Source organism: Acartia tonsa, chromosome 15, assembly GCF_053477335.1.
Source record: "Acartia tonsa isolate MP-2025a chromosome 15, ASM5347733v1, whole genome shotgun sequence".
NCBI lineage: Eukaryota > Metazoa > Arthropoda > Copepoda > Calanoida > Acartiidae > Acartia > Acartia tonsa.
Window position 1 is genome coordinate 28356543 of NC_137274.1, and position 18518 is coordinate 28375060.

An 18518-nucleotide genomic window follows, 5' to 3' on the forward strand; every position below is an offset into this window, starting at 1 on the left:
ATGAAAGACCTATTTTAACTAGAGTCTTAAAAAGATGCTTTATATGTTCTAAAAGGTTTTATGGATATAATCAATCCTTGACTCCTAATATGATTTGTTAGATATTGGATTATTATATTTGAGTGTTGGTATTCTGATGCTGAATTGTCATTTCTATCCTATTATAACAAGGATGAAAATATACATAAAAGCAAAGCTCTAAAGATAGAGGTTATTTCAAATGAACACAAACACTTGTTGAGTGTCAGAATTTAATAACAAGAATATTAACTTTTTTGCCTAAAAAATTTTATTAAATGAGGTTAAAAATATTATATACAGAACACTGTTTAATGAAATACTAACAATTTAGAACTTGATTATGGAGATACTTAGCTTTAAATATTATACCTTTTTGTTATAGGATGAATAGGATAAAAATATCATACAAAAAAGTTGTCAAAAAATTTAAAAATCTGCATTGTTTCATTGGAATTTCTGGTAATAATTATAGAGTTGCTATCCTTTACAAATCTTAATACGACAAACGTCCTAATGCGACAAACGTCCTAATGCAACAAACCTCCTAAACAACAAACCTCCTAGATGACAAACGTCCCAAATGTCCTAATGCGACATCTCTTCAGTAAAACGTCCTAAAAACTTTCAAAAATTATGAAATAAAAAAAATCTTCCAAATTTAAGGACAAAATCCTCTAATCATAAGATTAAAACCAGTTTTTTTTAGCTCGGAGCTTTAATCTCATAAATGTACGTTTAATATCTGCGAAAAGCTTTTTATGGAGTAGCTTTTCTACTAAAGTTAAAATAAAGTTTGAATTTTTTGTGTAGGAAGTATACTTCTTATCAAGTTAGCTAGAATTATCTCATTTAATACCTATATTTGCAACAACTTTTGTTTATTAGAATCTTCAAATTTTTAACATTTACAAAACGGCCTGCTTAATTGCTTCAAGATCCATGTCAGAAATGTACGTGACAGACCAACGTACGTAAGAACGGACGGACCCTAATTACAGAAAAGCTTTGCTTTTGAAAACACTTTTTTTTTGCATAAAGTTAATTTTATTTTGGACGGCTTCATTATAAGCAAAATTACAATTATTAAATTTATAATACAAATTTTTTATCTCTAAGATACAAATGAAAAATATACAAATATGCAGGGCTCTAAAGGGATAAGACAATGGCCGATTAACTGATGCACAATCCCAATGATGACATATAAAATTACCCTTTCAGTAGATTATAATTAGTGGTTGATACCTTTGGAACACTAAATTTAATGCAACAACCAATCAAAATTCAATATAAGTCTTCAAAGAAAACATTATTCTAAAACTATGGGGACTATAGTGTAATTAACAGCTCTATGTCCCCTCCCTCCCTGCTCATATTAAAACTTTTTTGAGAATAATTTTGGAAGATATTTTTATTTAAAAATTAGATTATACTTTTTTAAGTTTTGACTAAGATATAATTTATAAAATACTATTAAAATTACATATAAAAACTACAATATACATATCTTTATATTTTTATAAAATTAATAGGAAATTACTTGCCTATTATTTAAAAGAGGACAATGGGCTGTTTATTACACTAGTCCCCAAAGTTTTATATTAATGTTAAGTGTTCAAACTATTCAACCAATAATTCTAATCTAATAAAGGGGTAACTCTGTGTAACGTCATTTGGGATGTAAATCATATATCAGCCATTGTCTTATCCCTTTAGATTCCTGATAAAAAACCCTACCTCCGCAAATGTCTGAGAAACTGGCGAGCAATATGAACTAATAATGGTTGTACTGTATATCCCCAATGAAAATAAACAAAATTACTCCTTCTATGGATTAAAATAAAAGGTTTACATGTTTGGATACTACTAGTATGAAATTCAATAAAAGTACCCAAAGGTTTTTAAGCAACAAGTAGGTAAATATTGACGAAAAACCTTGGGTACCAGTGTAATTTACATTTTATTGTCGCCTACCTATAAAAAGTCGGTAAAGTTCTATACCTCAAAATTTTTTTGATTTTTTGACTAAAAAAATTATGTGCAAAATTATTTTTTACTACCTATTAAAAATTAACAAATATTTATATGATTATGAACACAGTAAAAGTGTCGGACTGATTATGACGTAAAAAAAATTAGCCAATGAGAGGCCATTATTGACCAATGGTAAAATTTATAGTGGCATCTCATTGGCTAATTTTATTTTACGTCATAATCAGTCCGACACATTTACTATGTTCTGATTATATTAACTTTTTTATTGGTCACATGATTAAATATACTTCTCTTATTGGTTGATTAATAATCATAGTATTAAATAAACTCATTTCATTGATCAAATAAATCATCATGATCATGTTGTTAAATACTCTTCTGTTATGGTTCAATTTGGTCACATGATCAAAATCCTCTTATCCAATTGGCTAAATAATTTTTATAAGACAAATAAACTCTTTCTATTGGTTGATTAATAATCATATAATTAAATAAACTCATTTCATTGGTTAAAGGATTGTCATGTTGTTAAATACTCTTCTGTTATGGTTCAATTTGGTCACATGATCAAAATCCTCTTATCCAATTGGCTAAATAATTTTTATAAGACAAATAAACTCTTTCTATTGGTTGATTAATAATCATATAATTAAATAAACTCATTTCATTGGTTAAAGGATTGTCATGTTGTTAAATACTCTTCTGTTATGGTTCAATTTGGTCACATGATCAAAATCCTCTTATCCAATTGGCTAAATAATTTTTATAAGACAAATAAACTCTTTCTATTGGTTGATGAATAATCATATAATTAAATAAACTCATTTCATTGGTTAAAGGATTGTCATGTTGTTAAATACTCTTCTGTTATGGTTCAATTTGGTCACATGTTCAAAATCCTCTTACCCAATTGGCTAAATAATTTTTATAAGACAAATAAACTCTTTCTATTGGTTGATTAATTTTCATTGGACAATTGATGGTCACATGATCAAATTCGCTTCTCTGATTGGCTATTAAATTTACATACTACAATATAAACTCTTTCTATTGGTTGATTTACGAACAGATAAAATCTTTTCATTGGACAAATAATAGTTATGCAATATAAGCTACGATTGATGAATCTCAAATTGCTAAAATCTCAACTTTTCAATACTCAAGTCATGTGCAGTAATAATATCAACATAAGGCTATGCGCATACAGGAAGGGAGGGGACAATAGGCTGTGTATTACTCTAGTCCCCAAAGTTTTATAGTAACATTTTCTTATACGTTAGCATAACAACTTTAGGGACTTTGATTTTGATTGGTTGGTTATTTAAGTTGAGTGTTAAAAGGTTGTATTTGGGGACTAGTGCAATAAACAGCCCAATGTCCCCTCCCTCCCTGTGATGTTTTTTTCATGTGAATTCAGCTATTTTCAATATCAGATTATTCTATGAATGCTTTATTTTAGAAATAGCTATTTATCGCATTATATTATTGCAAAATCTTGCAAAATATAGCTTTTCTGTGCATAATATAGCAACTAGATTCTTCAAGATTTTCATGGTTGTTCATCAATCATCTTGGTCACTCTCAATTAGTTTATGAAGGACTTCCAGCGCTTGCTCAACCTTTTTCAAGTTTCTCAAGGTACCTAAACAAAATGATAATTATTTATGGTATCAAAGACAGCTTTACGTAGATAGTAAAATGAAATTTTAAACCATGTTAGTGCAAGGTAACGGAGGCACAGATTAACAAAACTGGTATTTATCTTATGATTTTTATGTATATGTACGTGGAAAATTGTATGCAATACGATGCTATACATGATTTTCCGGAATGGCTGAGAATAGGTTCTAATCCACCGGACATTAATCGGTTTTAAAGCCATTCTGGAAAATTGTTGTTTTAATTAATTTTGTGTATCATCATCAATTATCATTGGAGATGTACATCAATTTATCGGCCATTGACTAATCGGCGGATGTATAACTGAGAACCAGTTCTAATCCAGGGGATACCTGACAATTCTCTGGAGGTTTTCTTTGCTGGACTGCATGGCAAGTCCACATCCTCCAACAAGTATAATACTGTCTCCAGTGTTGTCGCCTAGATACAGCATTATATCATAAAGTCTGTAAATTTTTTATATTTTGAACATGTATTTGCCCAACACTCTGTCAAAAATACTTTTAAAACAGACCTTTTTTGAACTAATATACAAAAACAGTTCCTTTATAAACCCAAGAAATCATTTTTGTAATATTATAACAAACAGACATTCAGACAAATTGACAGACTGCCAAACAAACAAACATACAGACACACACACAGACAAAAAATACAAACAAACAGACAGACATACTGTTAATACATACTGAAAGACATTCTGACAGATATATTGACAGAAATACTGAAAGACAGATACAGACTGACAAACAGACAAAAATACTGCCAGATAAATAGACAGACAGACAGAAATAATGACAAACATACTGACAGACAGATTAAACAAACAGACAGTCATACAGACAAACAAACAAACAGACAGACATACATACATACTGCAAGAAAGACAAACAGACAGACAGATAGATAGATAGACAGACATACATACATACTGCAAGAAAGACAAACAGACAGATAGATAGACAGACAGATAGATAGATAGACAGATAGACATGCGTACTGCAAGATAGACAGATGAACAGATAGATTGAGACAGACTAAAACAGACAGATACAGAATAAACAGATAAACATACAAGCTGACAGAGATACTGACAGCCAAACAGACAGACACATAGAGAAACATAAAGACATATACATACAGACAGACAGACAAACATACTGATAGAAAGATAGACAAATAGATAAACAGACAGACAGACAGACAGACAGACAGATAGATACGAACCTGATCTTCATCTGCTGGTGGAAAAGTTAGACCTGCTCGCTTCAGTATTGACTAAAATCATAATATTAAATTATCTAAAATCCTTTTTCCACATTTTCTCCCAAGAAGGAACAGTCCGGATATCATTTTTTTTTCATCTTCATTTAATATTTGTGACAACTTTTCCAACACAGAATCATCCAATTTTCAACATTAGCAAAAAGGCCCTGCTACATTGCTTTAAGATCCATGTCAGATCTATACATGAAATACACGTTTATGTGTGAGCTCGAGTTTTCCAACCCTAGCATTTTTTTAAAAAATTCATAGTGTTCCAATAATCCTTATATTAAACTCTCTTTCACCATAAACAGGCCAAACTAATTACCATGCACAGTAAGAACTTTTCAGACAAAGGTTGTGCAATGAAGGAGTTGGTTGTTTGTTGGATGTTATATCCTTATATCCTTGGGTGTTAAGTATCACATCCTATTACAAGTGGATGCTGCTCTGAATTCTCTAGATGATGACTTAAAAATCAAATGAGAATCCCACTCTTACAAGGTGAGGTTATTAGATCTTATTTATATCAGAGAGAGTGGCGACAATGGGTTGTTTATTTCAATAGACCTCAAAGTTTTACAATAACATCTTTTTATTCATTGGCTTAACAACTTTGAAGACTTACTAAATTTGGATTGAATATTTTTTTAAGTTGAGTGTTCAAACGTTTCAACCACTAATTGTCTTACAGAAGGGGTAATCATCAAAGGGAATGTACATCAATTTATCAGTCATTGTCTTTTCCCTTCAGATCCCTCAGTTTTATATACTTATTTATAGCATCGTATTAAAGACATCTTGACGCGTATATTATGCCGATGGTATGGCTGAGAACCGGTTCTAATCCAGCGGATATCAATCGGTTTTACTTTATTTCCTTACCTGTGTGTTATTGCATAATTTGCTTGATACTGAATAAATTGTTGAAATGACTAGATTATCCAGAGCCTCCAATCTTGATCTTGATCTAGATATTTTAGAGCGTTGGAAATTATTATAGATTGTGGGAATATAGGGCGTGGGAAAATATTGAAGAGTGTGGGAAATATTATAGTGCGTGGGAAAATATTATAGAGTATAGGAAAATATTATAGGGCATGGGAAAATATTTTAGAGTGTGGGAAATATTATAGAGGATGGGAAAATATTAAAGAGGGTGGGAAAATATTATAAAGCATGGGAAAATCTATAGAGCACGGGAAAATCTTATAGAGTGTGGAAAAGTATTATAGAGCATGGGAAAATATTATTGAGCATGGGAAAAAATTATAGAGCGTGGGAAGGGGAAGGTTTCAGTGACAAGGACCTGATGGATCTATGCGAGCTGGATGGATAGATAATATAGAGCGTGTGAAAATATTATAGAGCATGTGAAAATATTATACATACCTAGAAGGAGAAGGTTTTGGTGACAAGGACCTATTATAGATGGATCTATGTGAGCTGGATGGATAGATGGGCAGGATCAACTCATCTTCGTCCAAATAATAATGCCGTGGCACTCCTTCAGCCTAAAGGAACAAGAATAGTTATTTCCAGTATGGCTTTGAAAACAATTAATATTCGGTGGATTATAACCGGTTCTCAATGATACTGAAAAATTATGTATAGCATCAAATTACAGATAATTTTCATAATACAGTGAATAAATGACATCAACATCTTTAGTGTCAGGCCAAGATTCAAACCTATCACCTTCTTGACAATGCGCGGATATGCTACATGTTGAGCCACGGTCATGGGTGTGCTTAATACTAACAATGGATGAATCACAACCAAAACAATAACCTCCATATTCTTATCTATACAACATAGTAGCAGTAGGAACTGTTTTAACATCTTTAGTTTTGACGTGGTATCGAGCTGAGATTCGAACCTATCACCTCATCCAGAGCCATAATCCTCGGTGCTCTTGTCTTTACAACATTGCAGCAGTAGGAACTGCTTTTAACGTCTTTACTTATGACACTTTACATCAGGCCAAGATTCGAACCTATCACCTCCTCAAAAATGAGCCGATGCACTACGTATTGAGCCACAGTCGCGGGTATGCCAAATACTTACATTAGATGAATCACATCCGGAACCATAATCCTCGGTGCTCTCATCTTCACTTGTGTTCCCGCGCATTCCACCACGTGGTGCAAAATCATCCGGATGTGTGCCCTGCGCAGTCATATGGATATTTTCTCATATTCATTCGAAATTGATTAATATCAGGTGGATTAGAAGCGGTTCTAAGCAATACTGCGGAGAGCGTCATTCATTATGGTGACTTAATTTGGGACACCTGCCATACTCAGCAAGGGTGAGGTAATAATGAGTAGCTCTCATGAGATAGCGGGTCAAGTTGTAATGTGCTTGAATGTGGAGCTTGATAGCCCAAGTGACTACACAAAAGTGTCTCAGCCTACTCCATGACTACTTAGATTCAAACCCTAAGAGACTATGGCTAATCAATGCTGAAAAATTATGAACAGCATCATATTCTATTTATTTTTCTATGAATATAACAATGAACAAATCATAAGATTAATACCATGTTTTGACCATGCCTTCGGCATCTTGGGGTTAAAAAAACTGGTTTAATCTTATAATTGTACATTTTTATATCTGCAGAAAGCTGCCAAGAATGACAAGAAGCAAATTAGCTCAGCTAAGGTCAGGGTACAGCCCATTCCTACAATCTTTTTTATACAGAGAATTGACCCCAAATGTACAGATTGTAACCTCGAGGACCACACCACTGTACATCTTTTTAATTGCCCGACAAAACCTACTAGGTTAACCTCCATCAATCTATGGACGAAGCCCAAAAAATGTGAGGAATTCCTTGATATACTGTATAAAGAATCTAGCTCCTGACGGCTAACAACAACAACAACCATGTGGCAACTAGTGTGAATGGTATCGCTCAATTTGTCGTATCATGAAGATGTAAGGATTGCATTAAGTTAAAGATTGTAGTGGGAGGAGAGTATCCCGCCCCAATTCTCAGATTTTAAAAGAATATTCAAAATATATATATCTTTTAGGTGGAGGGATGGGGTTCATTTTTTCTAGTCGTTAATAATTTGTTTAATGGTTATACTGGAAAAACATTTATTAATTATGCCATAAACCATAAAAAAATATCCATCAAATTTCCTGTAAACTGTACATACGCAATTGATGATGGTCTGACTCTCCGCTATTTCCGTTGCTGGCCCCACGCATGCGTATATTCTCATAATGGAACGAGGCACTGCGCTGCATGGGAGGTGGTTGTTCACTTGTTGAAGCCACGTGGTGTGAGCCCCGACTTCCGGCGCCACCGTGAATCAAGCTTTGGCTCATTTCCTGTAACAATAAAATTTGAAATTAGTAAATAGTTGAGCATGACTTGTTGAAGCAAGGGGTGTACACCACAACTTCAAGCTATGTGAAGCTCTGACTCATTTCCTGAATACAAATCATCACCTGGATGTATTACCTTGTACGTCCATCAACCCAGGATAACTAAGGGGAGCAAAATATCTCCTTTTCCATCCAAACACCCAGGGTATTATGTTATGTAACACCCAAAAGACAACCAACTCTTGTATTGCCCCTCCTTTGTCTGAGAAGTCTTAACTGTGCAAAGTAATGAGTTGCACCTGTTTTGGGCCAAGGCATTGCTTGCTCCTACTAGATTCAAACCTCCCCAATGACAAGTGGATGCACTACATGTTGAGCCATGGTCGTGAGTTTTTTTTTTATAGAAATTATTATTGCATTGTTTTCACAACTCAAACCTGACACTTTAATGCAAAAGACCCAATAGCTAAGATTGAGGTTTAAAAGTCTCTACCTGAATTCTTTTATGTTGAATAGAACCAGCTTGTTGGTGCTGAGGGGTTGGGAATGGAGCATAATGTGTGAGAAAAAATTATAGAGTGTGGGAAAATATTATAGAGTGTGGGAAAATATTATATAGCGTGGGAAAATATTATAGATTGTGGGAAAATATTACAGAGTGTGGGAAAATATTATAAAGTTGTGTACCTGAATTCTTTTATGTTGAATAGACCCGGTCTGTTGGTGATGGGGGGTTGGTGAGGGAGCATAGGCATTCCGAGGACTTCTCGCAAATCTGCCACCGTTGTTTTCGTTGGTGCCTGAAAACCTTCCGCCGCCACTATCGCTTTCTCCACCACTTGACCTGTGAGAGCCGATTAACGAGGAGTTACCAATGCTACGATCGCAGTTGGCGCTATTTCCGTTTTCACGGATAGTGCTGTTGCCACTGCCATTTCGGATACCAGCAGCGCTTGCAGTGGCGGATTTTAGCGGGTCGTAGTTTTTCCGCCGTTTCCACGCTTGGAATTCTGCCTCCTAGCAAAATATACAAGTAGATAGATAGATAGATAGATAAATAGCAAGATAGATAGATAAGTTGATAATTAGGTATACATTTTAAGATGAGTTGAAAGCTAGGTAGATAATAAGTAGATAGCTAGACAAATAAGTAAATAGTTAGATAGATAAGTAGATAGATAGATACATAAGTAGATACCTTGTAAAACAAGATATCTAAGTTGATAGATAAGTAGATAGCTAGACAAATAAGTAAATAGTTCAATAGATAAGTAGATAGTCAGATATATTAGTAGCTGACTAGAAATATGAGTAGATAGTTAGATAGATTGATAAGTAAATAGCTAGATAGATAGGTAGATAGCTAGATAGATAGGTTGATAGTTAGATATATAAGTAGATAGTTAGATAGATAAGTAGATAGTTAGATAGATAAGTAGATATTTATATATATATGTAGATAGCTATATAATAAGTAGATAGTTAGATAGATAAGTAGTTTGGTAGATTGATAAGTAGATAATTAGATATATATATAGATAGTTAGATAGATAAGTAGATAGTTAGATAGATAAGTAGATAGTTAGATAGATAAGTATATAGCTAAATTGATAGATAAGTAGATAGTTAGATAGATAAGTAGATAGCTAGATAGATAGGTAGATAGCTAGATAGATAAGTAGATAGTAAGTTATTTAAGTAGATAGCTATTTAATAAGTAGATAGTTAGATAAGTGAATGGCTTTGATTGGTTGGTTTAATAGGTTGAGTATACAAACGTTTCAACCACTATTTGTAATTAACAGAAGGGATAAATTTGTATATTATTAATGGGGATTTACACCAATTTGTCGGGCATTGCTTTATCCCATTAGATCCCTCAGTTTTATATATTTATTTAAAGCAAAGTATTTTATACAGCTTTCCGCGGATATTATGCGGATAGTATGACTGAGAACCGGTTCTAATACAGCGGATATTACCTTGGAAGTTAAGCATGAACTACTTCTACTGTTTTGTTTGTCAGTCGCCAATAATTTACTAAAAACAATTTTTAAATTATTTAAAAAAAACACAATTAAATCACAAAACCTCAAAAGAATACCTCATGTTTAAATCTTTTAAAGCACGACTGACAGACAGACGGACAAAACAATGTATAGTTTAGATACGCATATATGTCATAGGAATCTTCACTAAATATTTCAGATGTCTATCTTTAATAGTATCTGAGTTAATCACATTTCCCCCACAGCGTTACGGACTGACGGACAGACAAAGTGAAATATAAAGTTGCTTTGCTACTAAAAATGTTTATTTCTATCTGTCTATCTATGGTTATCTGCCTGTCTGTCTGTCTGTCTGTCTGTCTGACTGTCTGTCTGTCTGACTGTCATTCTGTCAATTTGTATATTTGCAAGTTTATCAATCTATCAATTACTACTATCAATCAATCTATCTCTATGTATCTATCTATCCATCTATCTACCCAATTATCTATCAACCAGTCTATCTGTCTACCTAACTATCTATCTACCTGTCAATGTAATGTATATCTATCTATCTATCTATCTATCTATCTATCTGTCTGTCTGTCTGTCTGTCTGTATATCTGTCTGTCTGTCTGTCTGTCTGTCTGTCTGTCTGTCTGTCTGTCTGTCTGTCTGTCTGTCTGTCTGTCTGTCTGTCTGTCTGTCTGTCTGTCTGTCTGTCTGTCTGTCTTTCTGTCTGTCTATCTATCTATCTATCTATCTTTACCTCTGTGGTTTATTAGCAGGTTTAGAACTAACAACTCCTGGCCTCGAAATTGCTAAAATAAAAATAAGATTATCATTCATTGTCTTATCCCTTAAAATCCCTGCTCCTATCCTTATACTAAAGTAACAGGATGTTTGTGTGTTTTGTTTGTGCAAAGGATCTCGCTAACCGCTGAACCGATCAGGTTCTTCTTAACAGGGTAGATTCCAATAGGGCCCAGGAAGATTTATAACTATTTTGGGGGAGGGTACCACAACCCTCCCTAGAGAAATCATTTTTTTTTTAATTTCTCGATTTTAGAAAGAGAGTTCAACGCAACATAAACGTCAAACGCAACATAGCAATATTTTTAATATTAAAAAAAAAATTAAGTGCAACTAGAGGCCTCCAGGGGCGTAGCCGCTAGTGTATTATAAACACAATTAATCAAGAATAAACAAGGTTGACAACATCCACAAAAGCGAAACTCAGGAAAGGTAGGACAAACGAACATTAACACTTGTGTAGAGTGTCAGAACTGGATATACAAAATATAAAGTTTTGACAAAATTATTTTTACGTAAATTTGTTGCTATTCTTAAACACATAATACTGTTTAATGACATACTGACATTTTTAAGACTTGATTATAAAGATGTTTTGTTTATAAAATTGTACCTTATTGTAATAAGAACCAGTAATAAAAAAATCAGATTAATCTGATTATTATATAACATAAAAAATTGTTATTAAAAAAGTTAAAAGTTAACATATTTAAAATGGAATTACGGATATTCTGGTAACGATTATAGACTTGTTATGCTTTCTAAATCGTACTTTACTACTACAGGAATCACCATGTAAAGTTTGAAATCGGTAGGACAATTACAACATGCCTAAATTAACGAAAAAAATCTATCCGTTACGGACGTATGAACGGACCGACCCTAATTATAGCCAAAGTATTATAACAGTATCTAATTAGACATTGGGGACTGTAATTTACTGTGGTACCCAAAGTATTATAACAGCATCTAATTAGACATTGATTACTGTAATTTACTGTGGTACCCAAAGTATTAAAAGACTGTAAATACCAACCTTTAAGTTTATGAGGATTGCCCCTCATACTAAACCTGCCCCCGTCCCCCCTGTTTAGGGAGGAGGGGTGTCTCCCAACCTCCCCCCGGCTGAAGTATCCGCTGCTGTCCGAGCTGGCGGATTTCGCACTGCCCCTCTCCTCATATCTAGACAGATAGATAGATAGATAGTTAGATAGATAGATAGATAGACAGACAGAATACAGACAGACAGATAAATAGATTGATAGATAGATAGATACTAACTTGATATCCTCTCTAGGTGACCTCCCAATGTGAGGTCACCTAGACAGACAGACAGACAGACACACAGATATATATACAGACATACAGACAGATAGATAAATAGATAGATAGATGGATAGGTAAATAGATAGGTAGATACATAGATATTTAGATAGACACACATACAGATAGACAGAAAAGATAGACAGACAGACAGACAGACAGACAGACAAACAGACATATAGATACATAGATAATATGCTATACTAACTATCTGATCTGTTAGTTCGATAGACAGACAGACAGACAAATAGAAAGATAGACAGATATATAGATAGATAGATACATATGAATAGATAGATAGATACTAACTTGATATCCTCTCTAGGTGACCTCCCAATACTTGAACTAGAACTTTTTCTAACAGGAACCGGTTCTTTCTTTCGTCCTGAATTTCATAGATAGATAGAAAGATACATGAATAGATAGATACATAAATAGTTATAAAGATAGATAGATAGAAACTGGTTCTTTCTTACATACTGAAATTTATAGATAGATAGATACATTCAATGATAGATAGAAACTGGTTCTTGTTTATGTCCTGAAAGATGGATAGAAGATAGATAAATACATAAATATATATATAAAGATAGATAGATAGAAACTGGTTCTTTCTTACGTCCTAAAATTTTTTTATAGATAGATAGATACTTAGATAGAAACTGGTTCTTTCATACGTCCTAAAATTTATTGATAGATAGATAGATAGAAACTGGTTCTTTCTTACGTCCTAAATTTATTGATAGATTGTTAGATATATGTTAAAGAACCAACCAATTAAATTAATTTTAGCCCCCTAAGTTTTTAAGCCAACGAATAAACTAACGATATTATAAAACTTTGGGGACTAGTCTATTAAACAGTCATTGGTCAATTAGTATGTATACTGGCCTGTCATTGGTCAATGAATATATCAATTAATTAATCAGAGGATCATATTTTTTCGAGGTATTGCAAAACCGATTAATATCCGGTGGATTAAAACTGGTTCTTAGTCCTACTATCCGCATAATATCCGCGGAAAGCTGTCTATAATACGATGCTATTACCTGAAGCTATCAGAGGATCATAATTTTTTCTCCGCTCCCATGCTTCTTTAGCGCTTACTCCGTCATTACTAAAATATTGAGACCGATTAATATCCGGTGGATTAGAACCGGCTCTCAGTCATACTATCCGCATAATATTTGCGGAAAGCTGTCTATAATACGAAGAGATAAACAACTATAAAAATCAGGGATCTTATGGGATAAGACAATGGCTGATAAATTGTTGTATTGAAATTATGTATCATATCGTATTATATACAGAGCTAGATCTTTAAATCATTTCAATGGTGAGCTAGATCGGGATGAGCCAACTTTCCACCAATGAGAGCACAGCATTTTATGAAATGCCGCGCTGTGATTGGCTGAAATTCGGCGCACCTCGATCTGGCTCATCACGAAAATGATTTAAAGATCCAGCTCAGGTTTTTACGAATAAAAAAATATACAATCATAATATTAAAACAGTTCTTTCGTCATCTCAGAACTAACAAACCTAGTTTTAATGTTTTAATTGAACATTTTTATATCCGCGGAAAGCTGTTTACGATACGATGCGATAAATAACTATTTCTTAACTTTACAACTTTGGACTCTTTTGATGGAATTTCAATGGTTGGTTCATAAATTTGAGTGTCCAAACATTTCAACCACTATTATAGTCTACAAAAGAGGTAATTTTTTGTATCATTATTGGTGATGTACAATAATTTTTATCGGCCATTGTCTTATCCCTGTATATCCCTGCGGATTGACGGTAGTACAGAAAGACATACCTACATAGTTATAGAGTAGATTTATAGAAAACAAGGATGACAACATCCATAAAAGCGAAGCACTGAACGGCAAGACAAACGGACATTAATACTGATATAATGTCAGAACTGAATAATCATAATATAAATGTATAAGAGTCAAAGCAAAATTGTAAGTAAATTTGTTGAAAAACTGCTTGATACAGGATAATGTTTATGGACATACTTACATTTTTAGGACTTGATTATAGAGCTGCTTCGCTTATAACATTATACTTTGTTCTCCCAGTAATTAAAATACCAAAAATCAGAACAATCGGATGATTAGATCACACAAAAATTTGTTGTTAAAAAAGTAAAAAAAAATCAACATGTTTAAAAGGACGTACGGACATTTTGGTAATGATTATAGAGTAGCTACGCTTAATAAATCGTACCAAACTATTAAAGGAATCATCATGCAAAATTTGAAATCAATTCTAACATGCCTAAATTAACGACAAAAGCTATCCGTTACGGACGGATGTACGGACGGACCGACCCTAATTATAGAAAGCCTTCGCTTTTAAAAAGATGGACGAAATTACATACAGACATACGAGCGAACATTTAGCGCATCCGCTCGTCGTTAGGGAATTGATGAGATCAAGTCTCTCGGCTCAACAGCACCGCGTCAAAACTAAAGACGTTAAAACTTATTTTGGGAAAGCCTAAAGTAACACGTGTGACGTCATAAAAATCCATTTCTTTTTTGAGGGTTTCCTTTCCCACTTCTCCTCTCAACCTTCCTTATTAGACATATTTTTATGACGTCACACGTGACATTTTAGGCTTTCTCCTTATTTTACCTCGGTAATGTGGTGGTAGACTTTTTCTTGACTATGGTTGACGTTTTTATGGCCCTGCTCGTACTTGTGGTGTGTCCAGATACCTGGAGATAGATAGATAGATAGATAGATAGATAGATAGATAGATAGATAGATAGATAGATAGATAGATAGATAGATAGATAGATAGATAGATAGATAGATAGATAGATAGATAGATAGATGAATCTAAAATTAATAAATTAGGTTTTCTAAAGCAATCCCTCCCCCCCAACCTCCAGTGCGCCTAGAGGCCTCTAGGGGCGTAGCTAATAATGTATATATTAAAATGTATACTTGCCTGTCATTGGTCAAATTAAATGTATACTGGCCTACCATTAGTCAAATTAAATGTATACTGGCCTACTATAAGTCAAATTAAATGTACACTGGCCTACCATTAGTCAAATTAAATGTATACTGGCCTACCATTAATTAAATTAAATGTTTACTGGCCTACCATTAGTCAAATTAAATGTATACTGGCCTACCATTAGTCAAATTAAATGTATACTGGCCTACCATTGATCAAATTAAATGTTTACTGGCCTACCATTAGTCAAATTAAATGTACACTGGCCTACCATTAGTCAAATTAAATGTACACTGGCCTACCATTAGTCAAATTAAATGTATACTGGCCTACCATTAGTCAAATTAAATGTATACTGGCCTACCATTGATCAAATTAAATGTTTACTGGCCTACCAGTGGTTAAATTAAATGTTTACTGGCCTACCATTGGTCAACTTACTTGATTTATTCTAGCCTCCATGACATTGACTAAGTGTTGTGTGTGCTTCATATAACTATTCTCCCCCTCATCTGACTCCTAGAAACATGGATAATATTATAGAGCGTGGGAAAATATTATAGAGTGTGGGAAAATATCATAGACCGAGGGAAAATATCATAGAACATGGGAAAATATTATAGAACATGGGAAAATATTATAAAGCGTGGGAAAATATTATAGAGCGTGAGAAAATATTATAGAGTGTAGGAAAATATGATAGAGTGTGGGAAAATATTATACCTGGGTAGGACTAGGAAAAATGTAAATATTGTTGGGAAGTGTGAAGGAGGGTGGGGGGGGGTTAAGTTCCTCCTTACCAAGTATAATCTGTAGGTGGTGAAAATTCTAGGAAATATCATTGAACATAGGAAAATTCTATAGAGCGTGAGAAAATTCTTTAGAGCGTGTGAAAAAATTATAGAGCGTGGGAAAATACCTGGGTAGGACTAGGAGAATCTGTACTTGGTGAAAATTCTGGGTTTGACTCCGGGCTCAAGATTCCACTCACAGGGGTTGACGACACTCCACCTGAACAACACGTTAGATGCTTATTGGTCGGTGGAATCTTCATAAAAAATTTCAGAAGACTATATCTTGTAAAGGGCAAGTAAATTGAACAATGTTTTTAGATAATACATGGTTAAAGAATTATGTTTAGTTTATGCTAAATCTGTGGACTTCAACTTTGAAAATAAAAGTTTTTCTCGTATTCATTCGAATCCGGTGGATAGGAACCGGTTCTCCTCATCCATACAATAAAACTATGTCTAGCACCGTATTATAACCAGTTTTCCACGAAAATAAAAATGTACAATCATAAGATAAAAACTAGTTTTTTTAGCCTCTGATTCGGCATCTCGGGGCTAAAAAAACTGGTTTTAATCTTATAATTGTACATTTTATATCCGCTTAAAGCCATTTATAATACAATGCGAGAAATAACTATTATTTATGGACATATTGTTTATTATTTTCAAGGATATTAAGGGAAAAGACAAGCACATCAAATTGATGTAAATTATGATTGAAATTATTGGTGAAAAACTGAAGATTTATAACCAAATCAAGATTTAATAAATGTACCCAAAGTTTACTAATGAGAGAGCGAGTTTATAAAACTTTGGGCACCAGTATAATTCACATTCCAATGTCCCCTCCCTCCTAGTCTTATTGGGTAAACATTGAAACAAAAATATTGGATGTTGCGGCGCTTTTAAAGGGATAAGACAATGACCAATAAATTGATGTGCACCCCCAATGATGATGCACACAATTACCCCTTCTGAACATTTCAATTAGTGGCTGAAACAATTGGACACTCTACCCAAAGTCTCCAGAGTTGTAAAATCAATAAAAATCTTTAGTATAAGACTTTGGGGACTAATGTAATAAACAGCCCACTGTCCCCCCCTCCCTCCCCCCCCCCTGGATACCTGGAGTGGGGGGTAACCTTCGCCTGGACTTGGACAGGCTGTTTGCAGTTCCTCCACTGCCACTGCCCAGTGGTTGCGGACTCAAATCGCCGTCATCGCCGCACATCCCACTTTCCCCACCCGGGAGCGGCGGGGTGGGTATAAGCGTCGGGCGCAATGATGGCGCCGACACTCCTCGTGACACTCGTGCATGGTGCGTCGGGGAGTTGCGGCGATGTCCGTGGGATGACGGGGAGTTGCGGCGTGCATCGCCGGAGGTGTCGGGAGAGTGGCGGTTATGATGTGCGGCATGGCGGTTAGCCCAATCCTGCGTTTTTCAATTATATCAGAGACTTTAAAAAATGATTAAGTAAGTGCTGGAAAGTGCTATGAGTGACGTCATAAAAATACATTTAAATAGGAAGGATGAGAGGTGAAATGGGAAAGGAAACCCCTAAAGTAAAGATGACTATAGATATAGTTTTATGACGTCACACATGACACTTTCCAACGCTTATGAAGAACTCAATAAAACCCTACTTATGCTATATCAGGCATGTAGCATTAAAATTGGGTGAAATGTAACTCATAATTTATTAATTATGCACAGTTAAAACTTCAGGACAAAGGTCGCAAAACTAAAAGGTTGGGGTTACTTTACATAATACAAGGATTTTTGACTATTTATCTTTGGATGTAACACCATCTAGTGGATGAAAATTGTATTAGAATTCTGATAAAATATTCCTGAACGTAATTGTTTCTTGTTTGGTTCTCTCCTACTAGGTTCTCAAGCTCATACCTAGATACAGAGATAGATAATTAGATATCTAGATAGATAGCTATCTAGATAGATAGTTAGATACCTAGATAAATAGTTAGAACCTACATATATAGATAATTAGATATCTAGATAGATAGTTAGATATGTAGATAGATAATTATATATCTAAATAGATAGTTAGATATCTAGATAGATAGATAGATAGTCCGATACCTAGATATCTAGATAAATAGTTAGATACCTACATATCTAATTAGATACCCAGATACAGAGATAGATAATTAGATATCTAGTTAGATATCTCGATATACAGTAAAATATCTAGATATCTTATTATATTTTTTTATAGATATATGATTAGATTGATATTAACAATTTAGTTAGATATCTAGATAGATAAATAGATATCTAGATAGATAGCTAGATAGATAGCT

At 33.9% G+C, this 18518-nt stretch overlaps 1 protein-coding gene across 2 annotated transcripts in view; it reads right to left on the reverse strand.

Moving 5' to 3' along the window:
* Positions 1 to 1042: 1042 nt before the first annotated feature.
* The window catches only part of LOC145306818 (uncharacterized), a 43047-nt gene continuing 25571 nt past the window's right edge, over positions 1043 to 18518 (reverse strand). Inside the window, exons 10-28 of one of the 2 annotated variants that reach the window (XM_080149114.1) lie at positions 18046 to 18102; positions 17551 to 17626; positions 17322 to 17520; positions 16325 to 16416; positions 15847 to 15924; positions 15075 to 15157; positions 13475 to 13542; positions 12735 to 12810; positions 12139 to 12284; positions 11059 to 11110; positions 10284 to 10341; positions 8989 to 9318; positions 8112 to 8304; positions 7030 to 7130; positions 6355 to 6476; positions 5848 to 5932; positions 4924 to 4974; positions 4029 to 4116; positions 1043 to 3658 (exon numbers count right to left, since the gene is read on the reverse strand). In XM_080149114.1, coding sequence (XP_080005240.1) covers positions 3579 to 3658; positions 4029 to 4116; positions 4924 to 4974; positions 5848 to 5932; positions 6355 to 6476; positions 7030 to 7130; positions 8112 to 8304; positions 8989 to 9318; positions 10284 to 10341; positions 11059 to 11110; positions 12139 to 12284; positions 12735 to 12810; positions 13475 to 13542; positions 15075 to 15157; positions 15847 to 15924; positions 16325 to 16416; positions 17322 to 17520; positions 17551 to 17626; positions 18046 to 18102 — 2035 coding nt within the window. In that variant the 3' untranslated portion in view covers positions 1043 to 3578. Of the gene's footprint in view, positions 3659 to 4028; positions 4117 to 4923; positions 4975 to 5847; positions 5933 to 6354; positions 6477 to 7029; positions 7131 to 8111; positions 8305 to 8988; positions 9319 to 10283; positions 10342 to 11058; positions 11111 to 12138; positions 12285 to 12734; positions 12811 to 13474; positions 13543 to 15074; positions 15158 to 15846; positions 15925 to 16324; positions 16417 to 17321; positions 17627 to 18045; positions 18103 to 18518 lie in introns of both variants that reach the window. The other variant, XM_080149113.1, reaches the window with a different exon arrangement.